Source organism: Dendrobium catenatum, unplaced genomic scaffold (assembly GCF_001605985.2).
Source record: "Dendrobium catenatum unplaced genomic scaffold, ASM160598v2 fragScaff_scaffold_1671, whole genome shotgun sequence".
In the NCBI taxonomy this organism is placed as follows: Eukaryota; Viridiplantae; Streptophyta; class Magnoliopsida; order Asparagales; family Orchidaceae; genus Dendrobium; species Dendrobium catenatum.
The window spans coordinates 311,588-333,500 of NW_021320133.1; the positions used below are offsets into that span (position 1 = coordinate 311,588).

General features: G+C 33.4%; 1 protein-coding gene across 4 annotated transcripts in view; it reads right to left on the bottom strand.

The window, feature by feature from the left end:
- Positions 1-21,913, bottom strand: part of LOC110095953 (DNA ligase 6) — a 73,433-nt gene that overhangs the window by 26,289 nt on the left and 25,231 nt on the right. For 3 of the 4 annotated variants that reach the window (XR_002303029.2, XM_020821686.2, XM_028701299.1), the window contains exons 4-7: positions 5,017-5,119; positions 4,837-4,933; positions 4,005-4,107; positions 1,392-1,520 (exon numbers count right to left, since the gene is read on the bottom strand). Coding sequence is in view for 3 of the 4 variants with exons in the window: in XM_020821686.2 (XP_020677345.2) it covers positions 1,392-1,520; positions 4,005-4,107; positions 4,837-4,933; positions 5,017-5,119 (432 nt within the window). In the remaining variant the exon portion in view is untranslated. The remainder of the gene's footprint in view (positions 1-1,391; positions 1,521-4,004; positions 4,108-4,836; positions 4,934-5,016; positions 5,120-21,913) is intronic. The other variant, XM_028701298.1, reaches the window with a different exon arrangement.

The following is a 21,913-nucleotide window of genomic DNA, read 5'->3' on the forward strand; positions in this document are numbered from 1 at the left end:
ACAACATGATATAAACATGAAATAGCAATTGAACATGTAAGGAAAAGAATTCCTACCTCCACAACCTTCTTCTCCGCTTTCGCTTTCTTTATTCTTTTTCTACTACCTAAAGACAAAGACAAAGAATTCATTTAACCTTAACCTTATGTTCCAACATTGCTTTTCTTAATCTTATGTTCTAACATTGTTTTTTTCTAGGTTTCCTATAATTTTGCTTAACCTTATGCCAAAAAAAACATCACCCGATTTTCGGATTTAATTAAATAGCAATAATAGGAATTTCAAAAGTCATCTAATTTAGCCTAAATCCTTCTAAAACATCCATCTTTCTTTTAGTTATATATAAATTCTTTTTATTTTCGGAATTATGCATCAAATAATTAGCAAAATTATTCTTGTGCTCAAAACTAAAGTTTCTATACTTTAGAGACTTCTCAAAATCATATGGAATAACTTTCCTAAACATGCACCCTAAAATCCCTAACTTAGAAAAAACAACCTAAGCTTCCAACAATTTTTAAACACAAACTTGCTTAATGAAAAATTAAAATTTGTATGCCAAAAGATTTCCCTTAACCTCTTCTACCTATCCCTATAACAATTTCATCAAAAGGAGAAACCCTAAAATTCGGATTTCATGATTTGCTTAAAATTTTGACATGTAAGGTAGGGAAAACATAGATCAAAGCAATCTCTAAAGCTTTCCTAAAGAAATTTCTAAAAAAAACATAAACCCTAAAATTTTCTTTCAAGAAAACTCAAAAATAATTTTAAATGTTTGAAGGAAGAGCATCGAGGGTTGCTTCAACGAAAAAGGAAATATGCCTCCTTAATATCGGACCAGACCTGCATGCTGTTAAGCCATGTTTACGCTGGATCTGTAACCCTGTTCCGGAGTCTGGCATGGCAAATAATAAGATAGGCTTTCCTGGCCCAAATTTGGGATTTGTTTCATGGTCAATCAACCAGGTTACTATATACATCAACCTTCAAGCCAGGTCAGGTCACGCAGTATTCATTGCCCACATGTTACTATTCAGGGTAACATGTCAGCAGAAGATAGTACTGGTTCCAAGGTTTTTGCATTAGTGGCCAATGGATTGGACTTGTGAGTACTTAAATAGATGAAGTCAGATAATGTAAAAGGCGACAACATTAATTGAGAATTAATAAATTTGTAAGAAATATATCCAAGCGGCAGAACGGATGCTTAACCCATAAGATATCACCCACAAAACGAGTAAATGAAAGTTTTACTGGCACAAAAACATCAAAGAAATTTTCAAATGGCTTAAGCAATAAATAAACTTTCAAGGGATATGATAACATGAAGATACCACAAAATAACATAAAGTCAATCAAATATCAATAAAAATTAGTGGATCATGTACTTGAAGTTGTGGCTTTAGGCTTTCACAAGATCCAATATGTTGCATAGGTGAGTGGCAGTTCAAAACCACAGCCTGAGCTAATGCTGGTAAGATGGTTTTCATCATGGCTCCTATGCGCAAATTACGAACCTATAATAAAACAGAAAGTTATGCTTAGACATGGAGAAATGTTACAGAATAAAGCTCAACAGCATGTCCATAATATAAGCATCTTTGAGACTCCAACAGCAAGAGACATGAAGAAAAGATACAAAAAAATGTCAATCTTATCTACCTTGTTGATGGAAGAAAATTTGTTCTTTATAATCAAGTACCATCACTTATTCAAAGTACCAATCCAAAGAAAACAGTAGGCATGAAAAAAATATCAAATATTAACACATCACAAGCTAAGTTATCATATGATTTTGCTTCCTTGGCCCAGACAATTTGCACAATCCAGGGAAAAAATCCTAACTGGCTCTGAAAAATTGGGAATGGCTGATGATGATGATCAAAATCACCGTTGAAGGAGAAATAATGATTTCAAGTCAAGTTGACCATGCCAAAGACCAAACTATGCAAACCTGAACTAGAGGATCCAGCTGAGATAGTACAATGAACCACATTGAACATCGACCATTACCCAGACATGAATAAGATGGCCAGCTTTAATATCTCCACGCTAAGAAAATTAATTAAGTATTCGGAGTTGAAGTTACTAGAGATTTAATAAAACTAGCCCCAATCATATTTTGGAGTTGAACATGCTTAACTTCCATTTCTTCTAGACTTTCAAGAGATTCTTCAGCTCTGGGGATTTGATCGGGCTTGCCTCAATTGTTTCTTCAAAACATCATTTGCTAGCCTTCCGCTATTTCTTAGTGACCACTATATGCTCTAGCTACCTCCTTGGAATCACTGGTATCACTCCAAATACGTTTCATAATCATATCCCATGCAGGGTGAATCTTCTTCATTTTGGTATTCTAGGAACCTTAAGTGGGATACCTGATACGTATTGAACCACAAAAATCAGCGAATAATAGTAAATTTCAGCAAAATAATAGAATTTTATTGCTAGGAAACCAAATAAAAAGAAGTAAGATACAATTGATCCTCTTTTGAGAGAAAGATATTCTCTCCCAAGCCCTAGATGCCACTAGGATCCCTCACAAAAGAAAACTACATTACTCTAGACAAAATTCTGCATAAGAATAAAATAAACCCTACCATGAACTTAAATAGGTTTCCTCCCTCCCTCCTAAATCCCCTTCCTAATATATCTCCCTCATTAATTTGAAAATATTTCAATTAGGAAAGGATATCATAGGAAGGATTTCCTAATTCAGCCCCCTTCCTAATATATCTCCCTTTTTAATTTGAAAATAATTCAATTAGGAAAGGCTTTCCTAATTGATTTCCTCAAATTATAATGTATTAATTCTCTGCTGCTCCACCCCAATAAGCTCCTTTCTTGCCTTGTCCAGCCCTGTCATATCAAAACCACATAACAAAAAACATCTTTAGGAAGTGTTTTCTGGTTTGGTGGAACAATATGATGTAAGATGAGGAAGTTCATCAACATTTGTAGTCCCTTCTTCATCAAGCCCTTGTACATTTTTCATATGCACATGCTTCGGAAGGAGTATTATTTCATGGTTTTTTTTTTTTCATTTAGGGAGACTCCCTTGCAACACGTTATGCTTGTTGTTGGCTTTGCTAGATACCCACCTTCATTGATGCCCATCCATTGATGATAGGAGCGTCCTTCCCTCAAAGAAAGGAGTGAAACCCTATCGGTCTGAGTAATGAACATGCTTTCTAAGATTGTCCTTCAATATTTTATGAAACGCTTTGAGAATGGCTCAAATAAGGCATTTCTACTCCTTTTCTAAGCCTTGAAATATACTCAGTGCTTTAAGCATCAGTGTCTATCCACAAAAATATTCTTCAGGGCAAGCTCACATATTTCCTAGGCTGTGCGTGTGTAATAAATGATCAATTTCTATGAATAACATACCCTTAGAATCTCTCATGGCTTTCGATTGTTTCTGATATATAACAGTTTGGCAACATTTGTGGCACTGTTTGTAGGAACTTTCCACAAATGTTGCTTATCCAAATTCTGTGATTGTTCAAAACCAGTGAATTCAAGTCTCCTCCTTTGAAGTTCTAATCACTTAAAGGTCAACCAATATTGGTGAATCACGGTCTACTTCATCTCAAACAAAGTACAATTCAGCAAAATTAATGCCTCCAAGCTAGGCATTGGCGTCTCAACCCCTTCTCAAGCATTCATAGCATTAACAGACTACTAGTTACAATAAACATCACGTTTGATGTTCTGTTTATGATTTTAACATCTAATTTTAATATTCCATAGGCAAATACAGACAACTAAATTTTCCACTACTGCTGGAAATTATCGAAATGTGGACATAATCCTTATATTCTTTACTCAATCAAAAGCCAAAATATCAGTGCTATGCATTCACCCAAAAAAGCCTTATCCATTCAAAAATTAAATAAGTACCCATCTTATCAAACATGCACGTTTATCAGCAAACTGACCAAAGGCCTAAGGAAAAATTAACTGTAAAAATGGGAACAAAAAAGGAAGCACCGTCTTACAAGCGTTCGGACAAGAAACTTCATCTCCATTTCTCTACAAAAGCGCATCAGTTTCACAACAATCTGTTTCCTTCTAGCAGCACTGCCACTACCTGTTTCCACGCTAATGCAAAGAAATATGTCTAAGCACGTGAAGTACAAGTAACTTCACTAGAAAATTAGAAGGTGAACAGACCTGAGAAAATAAAGAAACAAAGAATTGCTTTATCATATTAACACAAGGATTCACAAGGAAACAAAATACGCCCTAGAGAACAACATAACTCACTATTTATAGTTAACAGTAAAACAACTACAATCAACAGGCATGAGACCACTAATTTGTAGCTACCACCAGAACATATAAACAATGGCCCCTCAAAAGAGTAGACCATATTATACATGCATACAAATAACTGAAAAAAAATAATTAAGAAACAGAAGGAGAGAGGCAAGCATGTATCATTAATATGTCAAGAAATGCACAGAGTCTCACACTTACAGACTTATAATTCAAACTTTTTTTCCAATCTACACATAAAATGAGGGAAGTCAAAATAAACTAACAGTCAAACTCAACAAATAAATCATAAGAAAGTAAATGGCATGGTTCAAGCTTGGCAGGCAAACATAAATCAGAGAAAGATATCAAACAAGAAATCAAATCCAGCATATAAAAGAAAAATACATTATGGTAGGAGCCCATCACGAATGGGTAAAATGAAAGAAATGCAATAAACTTCCTAGGGAACACTAATTATGCATAACATCAAATAACATCAAATTCATCAATCATATTTGATAAGCCTCAATGGAACTTAATGGCAAGAGTGTGTTTTGCAGGCTCCAGTACCTTATCCTTCTAAGCATTAAAAATAAGTTACTTATTGAAATAGGACGAGGCTGAGCAAGTAACTTTTGGGTTTGTCGGCATTCTTGGGCAACATCACCTTCAAGAAGTGCAAAATCATCAAATAATGACATAGAAGATGATAATGATTAAACCCATAGAGGTAATGAAGACACAAATTACCAAGATCACCAGAAACGTTGTACATTTCTTTAATTCTAGACTTGCTGGTTCCACAAGCTTCTTCCAATGCAGAAATAACCAAACCACCACCAATATTCAATTCCTAGCATCAAAGTATTATATTACAAACTGATGTTGCAAACTGATTGCTGTTGAGGAACTTGCAGGGAGATGTAAATTATAAAAATTTGTAAAAGAAAATAAGTAACATTCAATAATCACTTGGATACTAATAGAAACTCACAAAGTTGGCAACAAATAAAATAGAAACTCACAAAGTTGGCAAGCTCTCCTGAAGGCCAAGATATTTTGAGTAAGACAGATAACCGATCTATTAAAAAACAGGCATCCATATGCATGATTCTAGAAGAAAAAAAACAATATAACTGCAACCCACAAGTAGAACTCTAAATCTGAAGGGCTCATTGTCAGGAAAAAAGAGAAACAACTTTTATAATAAATCTTCCATTCAGGATGCTTCTCAATTGGTTTGCTCATAAAACATGAAAAGAAAGTTTTTTGCACAAGCGCCTCCTCCATGGCTTCAAGACCATGGGAAACTTGCAAAGCATTTTGTCCATCTCTCTGAGAGCCTCAAGGATTTTACCTCGTATATCAATGAATAGCCAAACACAGCACATAATACAGCAATAACACCAAGACCAACAATGCCAAATAAATACCAAGTCAACCCAAATATGTACATTAGACCCAAACATGATGCACGACAATCAGCTTCCACATGTAAAACATGCTTGATGATTTGACCAATTACTAAAAAGTTTGTTGGATGCCCAATTAGTATTAGAGATAAAAAACATATATTTCCTGTCCTAAATTTTCCTCTCTAGTTATTTCATTTTCTAATCATTCCCTGAATTATCTTCAATCTTCCCATGCAAGCGATCGTCTAATAAAAAAAAAGTTAGTGGCATCAATTATTCAAAAAATCAACTTAAATGCTCACTTTTTTGTGCTTAGAAGCATCTTCCCCATGTGCTTTGAAGCTATGAGCTTGAAGTTTACGCTTCAAATATTGAAAGCGTAACACTTACCTTTATTTCAAAGCATCAATTTCAAGCATCAAAAGCATATGCTTCATTAATTCTAAAGTGTAATATGTGCATTACATCACTATCACTATCACGTGTAATATGTGCATTACACACGCACTGAGCTAAAAGTGCTAAAGCTTACGCTTCTAATGTTGAATCTTAATCTTCCTCTTTCGTTATAATAGTGCATAAAAAAATAAGTTCAATTATGAGTAAAGTATAACTTACCAAACACATAGCTATAGTCATTTGGCTTGCCCATGCCTGCACTCACGCACTCATCCACTCACACCCATTTATGTTTCATTAATATGAAACAAAAATTGCAATTTGTAGTCTTTGAATAAATGTAAACTACCTTACATTACAACTTTGATCATTAATTCATTAATTGCCATCATGAAATGTATACTAATAAACATGGCATTGTTTCAAATAAATTATATTTTACTTCCAATTACTCCTACCTAAATTTAGTTAATATTTTGTAGTTTTTTGAAAAGGTAGAAATTTATACCAAATATTTTATCATAATAAGTTGGGCAAAAGTTCAGCTATAGGCCCATGAACTCAACGGAAAGAGTCTACTACCCTCTATATATGCAGCAGCATTAAGGAGCATACCACCTGAGCTAAAACTCATTGATATATACACACACACATGAGATATCTCAAAAGATAAAAAATGACTAATCTTCTTCCAATTTTATTTTTATATATCACTTTATAAGGTTTTTAATCCAAAGATCACATCATTAAATAAGGTCTTCAACATAATTTCATTAATTTTTATGATAATTTAGCCATTTAATAAACACAACAAAAATACAACGATGATTGATTGAAGTATAGAAGATCTTTCTAAGGTCTGATTTTACCATCTACTTATCCAATCAAAATTATCAAATATATGATCATCAGCAACCTTTTATTTGATTCCAACCTATTCGAAAGTCTCTACACTCTAAAATTGCATTATCTTAAAGGGCTATTTGGTTGCCTATGAGAGTAATGCAATGTAAAAGGAATGCAGTGTGAAAAGAATACTTTGTAGTTGTTTGGAGGATTGTAAAAAGTATGCATGAGATAACTTTTTTTATTTGGTTAAAGTAAAATGAATGCAATGTGAAGTGCAAGAAGGTGGTAGTTAATGGCTGACATTAGCGGTAGTGTGGCTAGCGGCAGGTGGCGGGGGACAATTGGAAGAATGAATTTCCGATGTATTTGAAACTTGCCCAAATCGAAGGAATTCCAATTTAAAAAAAAAAAAAAGAATTAGATGGTGTATTTCAAATGAATCAAAATTTTATATTGCATTATTTTACTTCAAACTAAACACTAACATTTTCAAAAACTCCGCATTTGGAATACTTTACACAACAACCAAATAGCCCCTTAAAGTGTAATCAAAGCCATCAATTGTAATTATTAATTAATGACCAAATGATTTGAAAAATTATCAATTTTAAAAGAAATGATTATTTTCTTTTAGAAGGAGATTCATGTGTTTTGCATGTGTGTGCACATGTGTGCGAGCGTGCTCATGCACACTTGTACATGTGTGTGTATATTTACACGTGCGTGTGTATGTGCGCATGTATATTTGCATTGGTGTCTATATGTGCATACATTTGCATGCATGTATGCAAGTGTGGACACGTGTGTTCATGTGTGCATGTCTATTAATATGCATAACATCATACTCAATAGGTGTAATGAATTGAACCATAATGCAAAACCAGTACATACATATAAAAACTCCATATAAATTGACTAAATTGTAGCCAAAAACTACAGCAACCACATCCAACTGCTCAAATAATATGTTCCTCAATGCACTTTATACGCAAGAAAATCCAACACTTATGTGGGCCATAAGTCTAGATTGAAGGAGATGGAAGCAACCTTAGGGAAAAGTGCTACCACTTCGAGAAGTGAGTTACGGCATAGAAAAGCATGCCAATGTCACGATATATGTGTAGCTGCCTTGAAAAGTGCTATAATTTTTATAAGTTAGAAAATTTAATAAATTATATATATATATATATTGAAAGACATGAAAATATGCTACACAATTACACCAAAAAATGTGCAAATATATTGTGAGAAGACATAGAAAAGCATGTAAGTACATTGAAAGTGAATGAATAAACTATGCAAATGCATTAAAATGCATGCAAGTGGATTAGGTGAGTGCACCTAAAGCGTGCAAGCGTATCGTGCATATGCATAAAAAAAATATACACATCATTTAAGAAAAAATAAAAATCCTTGAATGTGTTCTAAGAAAAGTGCTAAACAGCAAAAAACAAAATATGAGAAAGTTGCATAGGGTAAAGAGAGCCAAATAAAATCCTTTTTTTAAATTAAATTCCTATAGGTGCTCCAACAAACATGCTAAACTCGCAAACACAAAAATACAAGAATGTTGCATGGGTCAAAATAAATAGAAACGTAAATTTTAATTTAATCCTCCTCCTTGAAAGGACTGAAATTGACAATACCTGAATTAATAAATGAATATACGACTGTGAAATTCACATAAACTTTTTGTTTTATGTTCACATTAGGCTTTCAAAACCCCTCTTCAAATGAAATTCATTACAAAACTGCAAACTCTCAAATTAAGGTTTGTATAATAATTCATAAAATCAATAGTTAAACCTGATCCTCGTTAGTGTGTAAGCAGAGTTGATAAAGTTCGGATAAACAAATATAATTATTTAAACCCACTCCAATGATAGTCCTATTGAAAGTGAATGTCAATCAGAGAAAATTCTATTATTAAAATGTTATATGAATTGAGATCATACCTAATCTTTTGTCAGCAAGTAGACAAAGTTGACAAGATTCAATTATCAAAATAAAACGGGTCAAACTAACCCTGATGATGACTATGTTGACGAAAAATCTCAACCGAAAGAAATTACATTATTTTCAAAAACACCCCTAAATTAAAAAAAATTAATCATTTGAGGTTTGAATTTCAATAAATTTTAAAATTCAACATCAATTTCTAAATATTCAAGTGAAGTCTATCTTCCATAACTCAAACCAAAATCAATTCGCCATACACAATTGTTTGAGAAAAATCTCAGCTCACAAAGCATGAATGTTTTGTCAAAAATATCCATAAGATTAATTCTTAAACAATCTCCAGCCAATAAGAATAGGATATGTGTCATTTAACCAGTGGTTTTGCCACAAAATGACACAACAGATAAATATTTATGGTTGGGACCTTCTTAATAGGTGATTTTGCTACAAATATGCACCATTAAACTATGATCACAATTAGAACATATATGTACCCCAATAGCTAAAACCCACGAGTGATGAATCATAAGATATATTTAATAGCGCACAAACTACTTTATTAGTTAAATTCGACTTGAATTTATCATCTTAGACAAACATTCACTCCAAGCCTATAAGATATCATTGAACGAACCAACTTGTAGTTATCAATAAGGATCTTTCAATTAGGTTGGGTTGACTACCTCCTTTGATTAAGATATTTGCATTAAGTGTAAGATAGTAAGTTTTAAATCCAGTACTAAATCTCCTACTACTATACACTAAATACTTAATGTCTATCGAATTACTAACTTTAATCGAAAGTGCTAGTGGTGTAATTAACCATAGGAGCTTGAGGCTATGACAAACCTGAACTCAGATATTAAAATCCTTGCAAAATGAGGTTGAGATCTCTGCATATTGATTTTTTTAAATTTAACCCAAAATATATCGAATAAAACTCTCTAGAAATGCGGAGACGCTAGGGCACAAATTTTCAAAGCCTATAATGAATGTGTCTTATGTGATTGCATATAGAAATATTAGCATATAAATGTATAGAGTATTATTTTCCAATTAATAATCATGAACATCATCAATTATAAATCATCCTAGAGTAATTAACACTTTTAACCATTCATGTAATGCAATATTATTCGAACCCAATAATATCATTGGGTTATTACATTCATATTTACAAATGTAAATTACATCTATTTTAAAATTCATAATACATGTCTTATACTTTGCCATTTATGTTTTAATAAATAGGAGTTATCTATTAAGTTTACGTATCACACTCATTTATACTAAATTATTCTTTTAGCGTCTTGAAATGCGGAGAGGTTAGAGCGCAAATTTTTAGAGCCCGCAAAGAATATGCTGTTGCATGTAGATATATTAGCATATAAATGAGATGATATGATGGCATTTATTACATTGATATCACAATATAAATTATGTCTATTTTATCATTCATAATGCACGTATTATACTTTGCCATTATATTTTAATAAATAAGAGCTATCTACTAATTACATGTCATACTCATTTATAATAAACTATTATTTTAGCATATTCTATTAGGTTGTTTGGAGGACTACCACTGCAAGAACAAGTGTATCAATATTAATTATATCCTTAATTTGATATTTATGTTTTAGTAATAGTTATTGGTTTAGACTTTCAATCAGGGAAGACTCTTTTTGGAGAATTTAGTTTTCTAAATACATCGCTTATTGGCATCTACTATGAAAAATGTCTTGCAACATACATTGCCAACACATCTTTATTACGTGAAAGAATTAAATTTATTAGGTTTGATTGACATTTAATTCGTGATCCTGTGTTTTATCTTCAATAAAATGAGGGTGAATAGTATTTTATCTTCAATCCAATTTGATTTCTAAAAATTTAACTTGAAACATATCCGATAAAACTCTCTCGAAACATGGAGTGGCAAGGGCACAAATTTTTAATGCCCACAATGAATATGCCTTATGCTATCACATATAGATATATTAACATATAAATGCGTTGAGTAGTATTGTTTTATGAATAATCATGAACATCATCAATTATAAATCATCCTCGAGTAATTAACACTTTTAATCATTCATGTAATGTAATATTATTCTAACCCAGTTTTATGATTTCATTTATTACATTAATATCACAATCTAAGTTGCAACTATTTTATTATTCATAATGCATGTATTACTTTTTCATTTATGTTTTCATAAGTAGGAGCTATCTATTAAGTTAACACCACACTCATTTACAATAAATTATTCTTTTAGCATATTCTACAAAATTGTTTGGTGGACTGCCATTGCAAGAGCAAACCTTTCAATATTAAATATATATCCTTAATTTGATATTTATATTTTAATAGTTATTCTTCGTTTAGACTTTCAATTGGAAAAAAACTCAATTTTTTTTTTTAAATTTTTTTTTTCAATTACATAGCTTGTGGGCATGTACTGTGAAAAGTGTCTTGCAACATACATTGCCAACACTTCTATGTTTCATGAAAGAATTAAATATATTATGTTTGATTGAAAATTCATTCGTGATCCTGTGTTTTTTATGAAGTGTGGCACTACTCATCTCTCCAATTCAGAACAAGTGACTAACATTTCTAATAAAAACTTTAGGCACACTACCTCCCTTCTATATTATATATTTATATGTGTTAGAACTTGAGTGAAGTGTTAATGTAAGATAAAATTAAAATAGAAAATGCTCTATATACATATGAAGAGTAGAATATGTTTTGTGAGTATACCCCAAAACATCATACTCATTCTCTATTATAAATTATGGGCACCAAAATAATGTGATTTTAAATTTCAATATATAGAAAAGAAAGATATACTTGAGAAAATATCACAGCAACATACAAGTAGTTCATCACTGGAATAAGCAGTAATACAAAACTACAGACGAGTGATGGATTAAACAAGGAAAACTTGCCATTCCAAATAATAAAAATAATTCTACGATTAAAAGGATAATAAATAAGGTACCAAAAGTACATACTATTTTGAGCTAAATGACATAATGCAAATTCAATTTGATGTCTTGTTGAGTCAATAAGTATTATATAGTTAGCAACCAACCAACCAAGTGCACCATCCACAATAAGAAGAGACCTTTCTTTCAAGTATCGTGTGAAGTGTAACACATTATTTAAGCATCATGGCCTCAAGGAACTCCTGGCAAAGTAATTAATTTTTTGCTGTGATGCAATGTTAGTAATTACATAATTCTGAACTGCAAATCAACTTCATTTTTTGACCTGTTATAAAGGAATAATGTGTTACACTCTATAGGACACTGGAAATAAAAGTCTCGTCTTGTTGAGGATGATGCACTTGGTTCGTTGATTACTAATTGTACAACATTTGTTAATTCAATAAGATATCACATTAACTTGTATTGTGTCATTCAATGACAAATGGTGCACCGCGACACAAAATTCATCGTGGAGCCATGACGCATAGTGTACGCTGTGGCATAGGGGTGTAAATATTTGACACGACACGAAAACCCGACCTGAACCTGACTTGAAAATTTTGGGTTTAGGTTGAACAGAATCTGACTCGTTAGGGATTTGAACCGTTTGTAAAATCGGGTTGGATTCAGGTTGACATAGAAACCCGAGAATGACCCGAAATGACCTCGCTCGCCCTCCCTTGCCCGTGTTGCGGCGCTTGCCCGCTTCTGCTTCGCAAGTTCGTGTATGCTCGCGTCCGGCGTCCCGCTTCGGCTTCACATCTGCCACCGTTCGGCGTCCTGTTGCCCGTGTCTGGCGTCCCACTTCGGCTTCCCGTATATCCTCGTTTCGACATACCGTCGTTCGCGTCTCACTTCGCCTCTTCGCATATGCCACCATGTTGCATGTGCTCGTGTATACTGGAGTTTTGGGTCATGCCGGGTTGACCCGAACCTAAAGCAGTTTGGGTTCGAGTTCGAAAAACTGACTCATTTTCAAGAACGGGTCGGGTTCGAGATGTGACCCAAATAGTGCTGGGTTAGTTCCGGGTTGGAACTGAACCTGACATGTAACCTATGTTGCACGGATACGCCTATTTATGAGGCGTGCTGTATCGGACACGCGTCGAATACGGATACGCCTCCGAGACGCCAGACACGGGCCGTAACCCAATTTTGACAGCCCTAGCATGACACATGTCATTTTAAACTTGACACAAAATATAAAATAATTAGAATATGTATTTATTAATATTAAATATCTTTAAATAGCAAATAATACGTTGATTAGAGAAAAATTTAAGAATAAATATTAAATCAAACAAAAAATTGATAATTTTAAATCCTATAACAACAACAACAACAAGCCTTTGTCCCACAATATTGTGTCGGCTACATGAATCCTTTTTTTCTCCATTATATACTATTAAAAGTCAAATTCTCATTTAAATCTAATAAAGAAAGATCATTTATAATAATTTCTAACCAAATCTTTTTAGGACTACCTCTACCTTTCTTAACATAAGTCAAATCTAATACCTCTACTTTCCTAACCGGGTCATCAAAAGGCCCTCGTTTTATGTGACCAAACCATCTAAGGCGACTCTCTGTAATCTTATCTTCCACTGGAGCTACTCCATCTTTTTTACCAATACGCTCATTTCGTATCCTATCTCTAAGGGTAAAGCCACTCAGCCACCTAAGCATCCTCATCTCTTCAACACTTAACTTAATTTTATGCTTCTCTTTTAATGACCAACATTCGACACCATAAAGCATTGCAGGTCTCACCATCATCTTATAGAATTTTCCCTTAAGTTTGAGGGAGACTTTTAGGTCTAGTACTACTAAAATTATACTCCATATATTCAGTTTTAGATCTATTCAAACGAAAACCTTTAGACTTTTAGGTTGACCTACATAATTCAAGTTTATCTTCAACTCCCTCTCTAGACTTATCAACAAGAAGAATATAAGCAAAAAGCATACACCAATGTACATCCTCTTGCAAATGTCTAGTGAGAACATCTATGACTAAAGCAAAAAAAGATATGGGCTTAAGGTTGATCCTTGATGTAATCCAACCGAAATAAGGAAAAGCTTGGTCAAACCACCTTGTGTTTGAACACAAGTAATAGCTCCTGCATACATATCTTTAATGATTTGAATATAAGCATTATTAACTCTTTTTTTCAAGAACTCTCCATCGCACTTCTCTTAGAACTTTGTCATATGCTTTTTCTAAATCAATAAATATCATATGAAGATCTTCTTTATTCTCTCTATATCTCTCCATCAAACCTCTGAATAAATGTATGGCTTCCATAGTAGGCCCACCAGGCTTGAATCCAAATTGATTTTGAGAAACATTAGTATCACGCCGCAACCTACACTCCATAACTCTCGCACCCTTTGTTTTAAAGTATGACACAATAACTTAATTCCTCTATAATTCACACACTCATGTGCATCACCTTTATTCTTAAAAATAAGAATTAACACACTCAATCTCTACTCATCTGAAATCTTTTTAATCTTCAAGATAGTATAAAAAATTTTAGCAAGCTAAGAAATTCCTTCATCTCCTAAGCATTTCCACCACCTCTTTTGGAATATCATCAGGTCCAATAGTTTTTCTGCATTTCATTTTCTTTAAAGTCTCTCTAAGTTCGATTTTACTAATACAATGATAAAAACATAAATCTTTATTTTCATTTAGGGTGCTTAGATCACTAAAGTCAATCGTATTTTATATTCTTCATTAAAAAATTTAGCAAAACATCTCATCCACCTTTGTTGAATATCATCTTCTAAGAAAATTACTTTTTGATCTTCATCCTTAATACACTTCACTTGAATTAAATTCTTACTACACCTATCTTTTTGTTTGACCAACTTATACATATATCTCTCATTCTTTAGTATTTAATCTATTATATAAATCATTAAAAACTAAGCTCTTTGCATCGCAAATAGTTTTTTTAGATTCCTTGCGAACCTCTTTATAGCTATCCCAATTATCAAAATTTTTATATATAATTAATTTTTATAACAAATCTTCTTATTTTTTATCTTTTTTTGAACATTTGAATTCCACCACCAACTATCTTTCTATTAGAAGTTTTTCCCTTCGAAACTCCAAGCACATCTTTTGCAATATTCTTAATATCACTAGCCACTTTTCTCACATTACATTAACATCCTCATGCACACGCAAAATCTTACAATCTAAATCTTGCTCTTAAAAATAATTTTATTAATATTATTTAAATGCTCCTATCTAATCCTAAAATGTCATTTTACTTTATTTTTTATTTTTTGTCATTTTAAATTAAAGTTCAAAACCAATAATCGATGTTGGCTATATAAATTATCACTCATAATAACTTTACAATCTTTGCAATATAAATGATCTAATTTTTTTAAAAGAAAATAATCAATCTGAATTTTACTATATCCATTTTTATAAGTGATGCAATGCTTATCTTTTTTTTTTAAATATGGTATTATAAAAAATTATAAGCTAAAGAAATATTTAATATGATCTTACTACCTTTATTTGTTATTCCAAACCCATGGCCACCATGAATGCTTTTAAAATCATCTACCTCTTTACCAATATGTTCATTTAAATCTCCTCCAATAAAAACTTTCTTCAACAGGTATATTTTGTATTAATTCTTCTAAATCATTCTAAAATTTTAATTTTGAACCCATATACAAATCTACTTGAAGAGCATAACCACTTATAATATTAACAATCTTAGCATCAACAATAATTTTTAAAGCTATAATTCTATCGCAAATTATATTAATTTTTATAGCATTATCCTTCAAACTCTTATTTATAATCACACCTACACCATTTCTAATATGACACCTACCCGAATACTATAATTTAAATCCTAAACTATCAATCTCCTTAACCTTCTATCAAACCCATTTAGTTTCCCGAATGCATAGAATATTTATCTTCCTATGAATCATAATATCTATTAATTCCATTAATTTTCCTGTAAGAGAACCTATATTCTAAGTTCATAATTTTAGTTTCATGGACTAGCTTATTTGCCCACATCCATCTTTGATATGGGATCCCTTGCCTATTTAACACTGCACTTGGACGTCGGTTGTCACTCTCTATAATCACCCCTTTGTACTCAAGCATCCAACTCCTAATATATTCCCAAACCGAGAATACAGCCTCCAGTTCAAGTTTGGTAATATCCCAATGGACTTTCGTTTCCCCAAATGCAAGAATAAACCTTCCCTTATGATCTCTAAAAATTCCACCAACTCCAGCACAGTTAGATCTAAGCAAAGACGCATCAACATTTATCTTCATCCTGTCTTTCGGAGGGGGGCACCAAGACTCTCGAGACTCCCTAAGGAGATTGATTCCCCAGTTGGAAAGATATGGACTATCTTTATTAATGGCCAAAGACAAAGCATTTGAAGCCATCATAGAAGAAGGCAATGCAGATTTTCCACTTTGAGCATCAATCCACTCAAAATTCTTCCCATTAATAATGATGGAAAATCTCACATCTACAACACATTCCATGAGAAGGTTAGAAAACATACAAGGGAATCCATACCATTTAAGGATTTGATCAAGTGCAGGCCATCCCATGCTATCATAAGCCTATTCCATATCTAGCTTCAGAGCCATCAATCCCTTCTTGTTCTTGGATATTTTGAACTTGTGAAAGATCTCTTGAGCCACCAAGCAATGCTCAGAGATAGACCTTCCCGGTATAAAAGTCATTTGCTCTTCAGTGATCATTTTGGAAATACATTTCTTCAATCTGTTAACTAGAATAGTGGCTGCAATTTTATAATTAGTCTGGCATAAACTAATCGGCCTGTAATTAGATGGAGTTAAAGGGTTTTTGATTTTAGCAATCAAAACAATTAGAGTATCCTTCTAATTCCTACTCATATGACCAGAGTTTAGGAAGCACTTAATAGCTTCCCATAAAGTTTTCCACACAATATCCCAATAGCATTTATAGAAAGATGAAGTAACTCCATCCATACTTGAAGATCTATTGTTTCCTTGCTGAAATACCGAAGCCTGTAGTTCAGCCACTGTGAATTCAGAGCTCAAATCAGCAGCATCATTCTGGCTCAGTTTCTGGTTTTCCGATGCCACCGGCCAACCTGATAGCTCACAGGTTCTAGATTGCCATTTAGCTTCAAAAAATTGAATAAAAACCTTCTCAATTTGATCATCTTCCTCCTGAATGTTATTATGCACATCTTTAATTTGAACCACCCTATTCCCATTTCTTCTAGCCGTGGCAAAGTTGTGGAACAACTTTGAATTAATGTCTCCTTCTTCATGCCATCTAGATTTTGCCCTTTGATACCACTATGTAGATAACCGATTCAAAGTCACATTGAGCTCGTGAACTTTGCTTCTAAGCAAAAGAAGATCCTCATTAGTCCAATCTACACCCACAGCTTCTTTGTTTTGGAGTTCAAAAATTTCCTTTTTCAGATCTTCCTTGAGTGTCTTCAGATTTTTGCACTTATTTTTGCTCCAAAAAAACAATGCTTTCAACGTTCTACTAGTTTTCCTCTGAAGGATATCACTTTTATCACCAAAATCATTCTTCTTCCAAAAATGATACACAATGCTTCTAGCCGCTGGATAGGACCTCCAAGTATCCTCAAATTTAATATTCTTCATCTTGGGACGTATCCTCTCATCCAATTTAAAAGCAATTGGACTATGATCCGATGCCACTCTTGCTAGATGCCTAGTAAGAGCTGAAGGAATTCTTTGAAGAGCAACCGAGTTCACCAAACATCTATCCAGTCTTTCCCATATCCGAGAGGCTCCTTCTTTGTTGTTGCACCAAGTGAACATTGGTCAAATGCTTCTCACATCATGAAAATCTGAGTTTGTCATAAATTGTTTCATATCTCTCGGTCATTTGGAAAATAAGAACCTCTTACCTCCTCTCTTCTCCTCTTTATTCAAAATATAGTTGAAATCCCCACCAATAATGGAAGGATTAGAATCCTTCATACCCTCTTCAAGCTGTCTCCAAAGATCCTCCCTTTCTTTGCAACATCGACTCTCATACACCGTGGCAATCTTCCATGAACCCAAGCTTGGAACCAAGAGATCCCCCATAATCACTTGAGAAGAAGTATCCTTGACTACAAACGACACACTCCTCTTATCCCACAGCACCAGCATCAGAATGTACCTTTGAATGGGCAGATCTATGATACTAGTGTTGGGGTCTTCGTACATCATATCTTTGTTATAATCTCTTGCATGTAAATTATCAGAAGGCTCTCCCAACTGTTTTCTTCTGTAATATGGGTATCGACCCATATTAGGACAGAATTCTCTTGGTTTTCAGTAGTATGGAGGACGTCTAAACTCCTCTATATAAGGTATTGTTAAAAATTTGTTGCTCTGAGGTCGAACTGCATTTGAGGACATAACTTCAATGACATATTTTCTAAATCTTCGTTGCAGATTTTTGTCTTTAACAGCCTTCAGTATTTTGTATATTTTGGAAGAGGCAGATTCTTCCTTCTTGGGTAGTTGCTGCTACGGGCGAGCAGTCTCTCAAAAATACTTCTTGATTTCACTTTTAGCACTGTTTATCTTCACCCACTTCCAATGGGTTGAAGCCATTATTTGTGGATACATTAGCTTCAATCGGAGGTAGTGGTTCTTCAATAGAGAAATGTGTCTCCTAACCATTAGCTCAAAAACCAGCATTGGATTTATGACGATCCTTCTTAGAAAGCTTAGTGTTTGCAGGTGAGATTTCAGCATTGTACTCTTCAGAAATTTCACTCTGAATGGCTGAATTGATGACAACCGATTTCAGCTTTGAATCAGAAGTTTTCTTTTGAATGACCGGAGCAACAACATGTGTTATAAAGAGCCTTGAAAACACAGAGGCCCTCTTGGGAGCCTTTTCACTAAGAGCTTTAGTAGCAGACTTTTTAGCAACTCCTTTAACAGTTGGTACTTCAGTAGTGTTCTCAGAAAGGAATTGCTGGAATTATATAACGTCAAAAATAATTCTGCATTGAATGATTGCTCCTGCATATCTTGTATTCATAATGACCTGAGGGAATAGCACTTGCTTCCTCGCCCAACTTCAAAATCATGAATGAGTTCATAGGCGTCATACTCATTAACTTATCAACAGAACTTGAAAGAATTACAGTCAACCTGAATTGTGTTGAAAAAAAAACACAGAACTGCATTGAATAAACATTTATATTTATTTTTAGATGTTTTATTATTATAGACTAATTATAAGTTCTATTTTCATCCAAAGATGGAGAGAGAAGTACTCCCCAGCGGAGTCGCCAGAAATCTGTTGGCTCAAGAAAAATGGCACGAATGCACGAATCCTACTTTGCAGCTGTAGGATTCCATTTCCCTTAAGTCAGATTGAAATTAACCAGATTTCCCCTGCGGGTAGTATCAGGGTTTATAGATTCTAGGATTTCTACTTCCTATGAGCGCAAGCACTCATAGTTAATTACCCCTCTTAACACGTAAGAAAGAACTCTCGATTAAGGATGAATATATTTTAGATATTTTTAGTCTCATTGTGGGGAAGATGAAGGTAAACCCGATCAAGAATGCCATGGTTCCATCGTCCCGGGTATAAAAAAAGAAAAAAAAAAAAAAAAAAATAATTGATTTAATTTTATTTTTATATTAATACGTAGATTTCAGTCTACCAACACTAACAATCATTGACCGTGAGTGTCCAGGAATCTGCATTAGCATCCAGGTTGACATCCTCTAAGGATCTCGAGTAGACGTGAAGTGGTAAATCGTGAATTTTTAGTTTTGATTCAATTTGGGTTTAGGGCTTGATTACTTCCTTAGAAGTTGCCTACTAAATTTGTTTAGTTTAAGGCTTACGACTCCAATTAGGAGTGCCAGAATTAAATTATATATAAGATTGGGAACTAATACGAATCCAAATTAGAAAGATTAAGCCCAGTTAAATATGATATATAAGTATAAGAGAGTTATACAAAAAAAAAATAAAAGCTCAATTAGAGTTGCCCGATAGTTTGTTTAGTTTGGACTTACGGCTCCAAATTATGGGAGGTGCCGAATAGTTTGCTTAGTTTGGGCTTACGGCTCTCCAATTTAGGAAGTCCGGTGAATTTTGGTTGGAATAGTCTTATGGCCTCTCCTTAGAAGTTGCTAAACGGTTTGAGTCTTTACGACCTAGCCCTGAGCTAAGCGGCCGTATTAAAGTGTGGGTCTTAAACCAAAACAAAACATATAGACTAGGAATTACACCAAAGAGAAATTTAAATTTAATATATGGAGAATAGACTTAAAATAAACGAAGAGACTATCCCATTAAAAAAGTACAACATGAAAAAAGCGAAGTCAAAAAAAAAAAAAAAAAAAACAACATTAAATCGTAATAAGACAAACTAAGAGAAACCCAAAATAGGTTTAAATAATAAATATGAATAGTATTAAGGGTTTAGCGATCAAAATAATACATAATTATAAAAATATAGCAATATTACCATAAACAAATAAGAAAACAATATAACGACTAACACTAGATAAAAAGTTGACCCAAATGAAGAGTCTTACACCTAATCCTATAGAATAGCATGCCCAGAGGTTTGGAATTTCGGCTTGAATTGGATTGGATTAGTCTTAGTGCTTCCTTAGAAGTTGCCTAAATGAGGTTCACGGACGTAGCACTATAAGCTAAGCGACCCAATTGATATTGAATTAGCATCTGGTCTTACAACCAAGTCCTATACACTAAGGAAGCCAAAGATAAATAGAGAATTAGATTATTTGGGTTTTAGGTTCATTACAATTTATTTAGTAATTTTTTCTAAAACATTGGGGGCTTACGACTTCAGTAAGAAGTTGCCCGAAAGCGGGTCTTACAACCTAATCCTATAGACTAAGATGCCCAAAAGTTTAAATTTGACTTGAGTTCGAGTTATTTGTAGGTTGAGTTTGTTTTGAGGGTTGATTGCTTTGTATACATGTCTATAAAGATGAAATTTACAAAACAATTTGACCATAAAAATGTGAGTTTATGTTTCCAACAATTCTATACAATACTATATGCTCAGTACATAGTTGCTTGGGGAAGAAGCTCTAGTTTGATATAGCATGTAATCAATGCCGTCCCTTTAGATATGATCAGTTGTAGTCATAACAGGATTATAATGACTTTCATAAATACATTCATGTCATTATACTTTAAGATGGCATGTCATTATACTTTAAGATGATTGGATAAAATTTCTCAATGAACAAAGTCATCAATTTATGCTATTAAGACATGCATCTGTTCTATGCATGACATGTATCAATGAAGAATTGAGAACGAGTTTGTTTCCCTCTGTTGCCAGCTTAAAAAAATATAATCTGCTAAATAGCATCTGATTCACCATTATCGACTAACCCACTAAAGAGAAATATCAATTCCCACTACCTTAGTAAATGTTTAAATTATCTAAGATGCGATGGAATTTGTAATATTTATTTATTTAATATTTTAGAAAGATAAGGGAATGTTAAAGAATTTTTTTTTTATAAATATAATTTTCTTTTTCTCAACTACTATTTTATAGTTGAATTTCTTTGCAGAAGTTAGTTCTAAAAGGGTGAATTGGCATTGGCATAAGCGCATAGTAGCTTCTTAATACAATCGGTAAATTAAATGTTCTCTAATTAAATTTTTTTTTTTAGAGATCTGCATTTTTTCAAAAATTCATTAAGTTCAGAATTTTCAAGAAATTTTCAATAGCCTCCCGGCGTCACCTCCCCACCGAGGGAGAAATCGGGACGGCATTTGCCGATATTTTCTTCCCGGTCGGACCTAAGGTCGACGACACGAGGCCTTGAATTTAAAACCACCTCGGTCGGACCTAAGGTCGATGACACGAGGTCTTCAATTTAAATTCTTCTCGACCGGATTTAAAATCGATGGTACGAGGTCTTGTATTTTAAAACCATCTCGGCCGGATCTAAGATCAACGACGCGAGTTCTTCACTTTGA